Source organism: Oncorhynchus mykiss, chromosome 1, assembly GCF_057628025.1.
Source record: "Oncorhynchus mykiss isolate SJ-2025 chromosome 1, ASM5762802v1, whole genome shotgun sequence".
NCBI classification, from domain to species: Eukaryota; Metazoa; Chordata; class Actinopteri; order Salmoniformes; family Salmonidae; genus Oncorhynchus; species Oncorhynchus mykiss.
The window spans coordinates 82843456-82849789 of record NC_143022.1 but is presented as its reverse complement, the minus strand read 5'-3'; the positions used below and the strand labels follow the sequence as shown (position 1 = coordinate 82849789).

The 6334-nt window shown below is 38.8% G+C and overlaps 1 protein-coding gene across 1 annotated transcript; it reads right to left on the bottom strand.

The window, feature by feature from the left end:
- Positions 1 to 2023: 2023 nt before the first annotated feature.
- LOC110530152 (forkhead box protein G1-like) lies at positions 2024 to 5092 on the bottom strand. Its single transcript, XM_021613005.3, has one exon. The coding sequence runs from the start codon at positions 4843 to 4845 to the stop codon at positions 3787 to 3789; it is 1059 nt and encodes a 352-aa protein (XP_021468680.2). The 5' UTR covers positions 4846 to 5092; the 3' UTR covers positions 2024 to 3786.
- Positions 5093 to 6334: the final 1242 nt, after the last annotated feature.

Genomic DNA, 6334 nt, shown 5'->3' with positions numbered 1-6334 from the left:
GAACAAACATAAGGATGATCACCCCAAGATAGATAGGTCTATTCCCGCACACTGAGTAATCTTGCACGCGTTGTAAAACTTAAACAATACTTAAATCAATTTGGTGCACTAATTCTATCCATGGCATGTGGAAACATATGTGTATTGATAAGGTTTAAGTGAATACATCCTCAAAATAAGTAGCATAGTAATACTTCGACTTTTTATATTCACCAGTTCACACATGTTCCTGTAGCCATGTTCAGACAGCTCACACCGCCAGCAGCATTGTTTGACGCCAGAACAATTCATGCCTCTCTTGGTCCAACTTGTTTTTGTTTTGAAAAGTGCCAACGCCATGGCTATACAATAATCCTGAACACAGGAAGAATATTGTTGTTGTTTTTCTATAGCATATAAGACATGGGGCATATAGGCTACCCTTTGTGAGATGTGGTGCGGTTCTCTTCACATCAAAGTTCATTCTGATGTTAATGTATTTATTTTCTAATATGGTTTCACTTTCTCTACGTTTTTGTCTCAAACCACCTTTCTAAACATTAGATTAAAATGAGCCCCCATAACAACTCGGACCAACTAGCAAACTTTTGTCTCAACTGAGAGGCATCTTCTCCCACATAGCTTCTGGCTACTCATGAAGTACCTTTTACCATTGGGCCTATTATTTTGTGTTTATATTTTTGGGACGTACCAATTCAATTAATGATTCAACGGAAATGTTCTGTTTGAATGGTATGAAAGGTAGGCCTATATGCAGCCCTGTAACTCAAATCATTTCTATCTACACATATTAAGCCAACACTTCCTGACTACTTTTTGAGTCCATTAGTACATTTTTATTTAGTACCCTATATGTTAATTGTTTTTGTGCAAGGCTTGGGTTAGTTACAGACCTATATGGTCCTTAAACATGACATTAATCGTAACTCTTAAATCATTCCCTTACCCCAAACCCTGCAGATAGGGTGGAATCGTTGAAATTACAATATGTAATATGTAATATGTAATTTTATGAATAAGTAATATGTAATATTATGAATAAGTCACTTCTGTCCAAATGGTTTTATAACAAAGTAGGCATATAGTTCTACCCTAGACATATTGTGAGAGCTTCAATTAATTTGGTCAATTTCAATACATTTGGCATGGGTGGCATGCCTGTGTATTTTAGGTGGAATTGGGCTTAACCATTTTGTAACCTACCATTTTGTACTGACAAAACACAATCAATGTATGTTTATTATGTTTAATATATATCTGCCTATTAATTACAAATGAATTACAAATGAATAGGCATATATATTAAATACATTGTAGCCTATTGCTTTGAAATGAAGAATGGCAGTATACGCCGCATCTCAGAAACAAGAAATCTGCAGGCCATGTCACCCCACGGCATAGTTGTTTGTGAACAGGAAAAGAGGACATCGATCGTTTCACTGCAGTTGTATCAAATACCATGCGTATCGAAAACTCACCACACATTTCAATTGAACTTACAAATATTTTTACTATTTTATGACACCATTTATATATTTTTATCCACAGAAATATAAATGATTGACAAAGTAGCCTAATTGCACACAGAACAAATTACCCTATCCTGCCTATTTCAATAATTTGAAATGAATTAATTACTTGGGCTGATGGTCTTGACAGAAACGTTGTACTGTGGTTTGCATTGAAAGGGGAGTCGTTGTTTCAGAAACATAACCTATCCTCTATATTTATATTTTCCCTTCACCTTGTGAGATTCAGCAGCAAAAGAGTATGGGATGAGATGTTTTTAGGGTGAAGACTTTAAGCCCAAGTTTACGTGAATTTGATATCCTTTTCCAGCCATAAAAATTTGCATATTTGTTTCCGTTGATAAAACAAATATTTTGCTATGCTAGCTACATAGGCTGCATATTCTTTCCTCTGACTATAGCGTGTCTGAATGTATAACCCGTACATTAGGTTTGTGTTGTTCTTTCATTCATGCTACACATATCACTACACATAGCAAACCTATAGCAAAGTGTAATGTCTTATACTTTAATCAAGTTTATTTTTTTCAAAACATACAGCAACAAAAACAGACAATACTCATACATTAGGTAGGCCTATTCTAACAACAAAAAGTGCAAAACTTTGAAAGAACATTTACAAAAAAATCGTCAACTTCCAAAATACAATGTTGTGAAATAAATAAACCTGTATATAGTCTTTCCAACAAAGGAAAGAAATCTGTCAAATGTTAGGCCAAAATGTGTGTGAATCAGCGCATTACTCTCCTGAATATTATACTATTTTGCTTGTAAATAGGCCTATTGGATAATGGAATCTTAATTAACTGGTCATTACAATAACAATGCAGAATGTTATTTATTTGGATCAGCGTTTGCCAAACTGTGGTTCTGTAGGCCCAACCCCAGTGTTATGCAAACCAGATTCCAGAAGTATCAGTGATGAATGATGTTGTTCTATTTATTTGAATAGGCCTAGACCAATTCAAACCATTATTCTCAGAATGTGAGGTTGGATATAGCCCATTACTGAAAGCGTAAGGCAATTTACAGCTCAGAGTATATATAGTCTTAATTTACAGGATAAATTTACGTTTTCTTTTCTTTTTTTTTTTATTTTCTTTTTTTACATTTGAGTCATTTAGCAGACGCTCTTATCCAAAGCGATTTACAAGAGCAAGTAGGGGCACATCGACAGATTTTTCACCTAGTCGGCTCGGAGATTGGAACCAGCGTCCTTTCGTTTACTGGCCCAACGCTCCGCTAGGCTACCTGCCGCCCCACACATGGGCATATTACATTTTTGTCATTTTGTCAGGGTTATATATAGGAAGCTGGTAGGTGGTACGTGACTAAGAAAAAATTAGGAACCACTGATTTAGATGATAAATGCTATATTGGTGTGGATATTATACGCCTGTTTGCCAAATGTGTGTTTGATGTAATGTAAATGATCAGACTCTTAACTTGCAGACCTGAATAGGTAGTAGCGTATAACACCTTTATCAAACATGGCAAGTGTCAAGACAACCGGAACTGGTTTTAACGAGAAACTGAAACCTCAAGTGCTTTATATGAAAGACGTAGGTAGTCCTCACACGAGGCCTGCACTGTCATGCACTGTTGTGGCCTTTAATCTACATGTGCTTATTTCGGCCCCATCAAACAAAATAGGTGACAAAATAGGCTATCATTAATTTAAGAGTACACACAAAACTCTACTTCTCTCTAAAATGTGTAGCATACATTACAGACAGGCCTACAGCAGTAGCCTACATTGGAGTCTCTGGACAGAGAACCTGAGAAGATATGACTTTTGTAGGCTTTTATTTTCTCCCGCGTGTCTTAACCCTGATCTGTATGACGTTTCCCCCCAAAACGATTTCTAAATTAATTCTCATATAAATAATGAATAAACTGTATGTTTTTTATTCAATATGCCTACTGATGAATACACTGACAATAAAATGTAAATACATTGTACAATAAATACAAAACATAAATAAATTATTCAAATAATGAAAATCTGTACGATATAAATAGCCCGAAATAAAGTTACCTTTGGCAAGTCTATAGTTACATTTTACAACCCACAGGTAACAAAGTTTGTCTTTCAACGCAAAATAATAAATCGTTGCACTTCAGGATACATAGGCTACTATGGCCATATTTGTTTTGAGGAATTATTGTTTCTGACCTAATTTGTGATCACTGTTTGTTTACCCTATGCCATTTATACGGTGCTTTTGTATGTCCTCCCCATGTTGTAGTTGTGCAATCAGTTTAAGAAAGCATTTGGAGTGACCCTCTTTTGATGAGACAACACTCCTGGAAACCCGCTAGAAATTCCCGGTGAAAAAGACGGTAGGGACGTTCTTAGAGAGTTCGAGATCAGTGTTTGTGGCGAGCTCGTCGGCACACCATAGCCCTGCGCGCTCTGCGGGAGATGCGGCGGCGGGTGCTGGCTCCCTGAGACAAAGTAGCCACTCTGTCCCGATAGTAGCCCAGACGTGCTTACACCGTAACTGTTTGACAAACCCAGAGCACCGACAGATCCACCTAGATGGCGTGTAAGGTCCCCGTTACTCAGCTGGTCCACCCCGGGGAGTAGAGACCCATACGCGTGCCCTTGGTTCAGAAATCCTGCAGATGATCCATTGTAATGGGGATGGTGCAACGATAAAAACGGAGAGATTTGCCAATACAGAGGGTTGTTCGCCCTGTCGTTTATTCCCAAACTGAGAGGCGCAAAGCGTAGTCCCCGTTTCATCGCCAGTTTACCCCTTGAGGTAGCAGAGCGTCTCCGAAGTTTTCCCGTAGTTCCACCAATAAACACATCGTCGCTCGAAGGGTCCAACATCCAGTAGTTCCCTTTGCCCGGGTCGTCGTAATGCCTTGGCACTTTCACAAAACACTTATTGAGGCTCAAGTTGTGGCGGATAGAGTTTTGCCAGCCTTGCTTGTGCTCCCGGTAATATGGAAAGTTCTTCATGATAAACTCATAGATACCGTTCAGAGTCAGTCTCTTCTCAGGACTCTGTCTGATAGCCATCATAATCAAGGCGTTGTAGCTGAATGGCGGTTTATCATATTTCCCATTTTTGCTAGGCTCTGTCGCCCGCTCGGTACCCTCGTCCTCCTCCTTCGGTTTCTCTGGGTTCAAAGGTGCAGATTCCATATCAGGATCCAGAGATTTTTCCGAATCAGAACCCGAATAAACAGTGTTTTTTTCTGGGAGCACCGAGTCCTGTTTGTCACATTTTGAGGGAAGCAGCAGACTCTTGATACTAAATGAAGTAGATCGGTGCACCATCGGCGGCTCTTTCTGATCTCCCATGCCGGACACTGACAAAAATCTCGGGTTTTGTGTTTAAAAACGAAAAGGTCAGACGCGATCGGATCAGGACATTGCATGCATGAAGGAACTTGTAGGATAGAGAGGAGCCGGGGTTGGGATAGAGAAATTAGTCATTAAGAAGGTTGCGTCTTATCACAAGGCTACATCACCAAAGGGGAGGAGCCTGTAGATTGCTGATGTTTTAACTGTCAACAAATGCCTCTTCCCCATTCGATATTGTTGAAACAAAATATACTTTCAGTGCACTATATTGATTTGTCAGGATGGCTCAGTTTCCGTATCTGTTTACCATCACCTCATCTGTGTGTTTGTGTGTGCACACAAGCCATCGGTGCGTGCGTACGTGACTGTTTCCACCTATGTGCGGTGTTCATCGTCTGTCGTTGCGAGTCCCCCCTCTAAGGACAATGATGGTTTGAATATGTTTCATGTTTAGGCAAACAATGCATTTAAAATGGGGGATTTGAGCATTGTGGGTGCGCTCCGATCATAGTATTGTGCTGGAGTACTGGACACGTCAGAGGCACATCAAAGAGCCTATTCAGTCTGAACGCAGCTACTTCAGCGCCTCTAGTGTAGCGTACTGTGATATGCCTGCGCTGAGAGCGCACTATTTGAGCAACATGCATGGAGTGTTTTGTGACTAAAAATAATTGCCTACAAACAACATTTGGTGCTACTAACGAGCTGTGCATAGCCATACGAGTAACAACTTTGTGTAAGGCTATTATTATTTGCAACAGCCTATTTATTTTTCGAGCTAAATTATAATTCGAGGGTTTTGTTAATGTTTACTTAGGCTACATTTTCTGTACATGTTTACTCCAATTCAAGCCCTTGAATTGAAGGTAATACTATTGGCTGGTTTTAATATATTCAGTGGTTCACCAGAGGTATTTTAAGAGGTATTTTAAATTATGGAACGTACATTTATATTACCTCTGTATTTCCAATGTGTCCAACACCTTCATAAGGGATACGCCTCCACTAGTAGGCCTAGTAGGTAAGAAGGAATAACAAAACAGGCCAGGGACAAGAAAGGTTCTCTGAAATGATTGTTAACAGGTTTGGGTGTTATGTCAGGTGTTATGTCAAATTAAATAATAATTTGCCTGTCTACATTAAGATATCAATGACATTTTAGTTTTAATTTAAACATCTACATTGTGGAGATTATATTTATTGAAACTATTATACTGATTTGTGAAATTAAACTTTCCTTTTGAGAAAAAACACTATTGGGTAATCCTGTACATTTTGTGTCACTGAGGTAGGACTAAGGCTTGGTCTAAAGGACTGTAATCTAACAGAAATGCTGAAGGCAATAACAGTTACGTCTTCACTCCAGGTTGGTCATTGAGTTACTGTGCTTTTGCAACACTGCATACAAGAAGACTGTTGTATACATAGGGTACGTATAATTCCGAATTAAGCACACTGATCTTTTATTCCGGTGTATTATGTTTTC

Bases quoted from the DNA above. Each gene is read 5' to 3' on its own strand.
- LOC110530152 (XM_021613005.3), bottom strand. From the start codon at position 4,845: ATGGGAGATCAGAAAGAGCCGCCGATGGTGCACCGATCTACTTCATTT.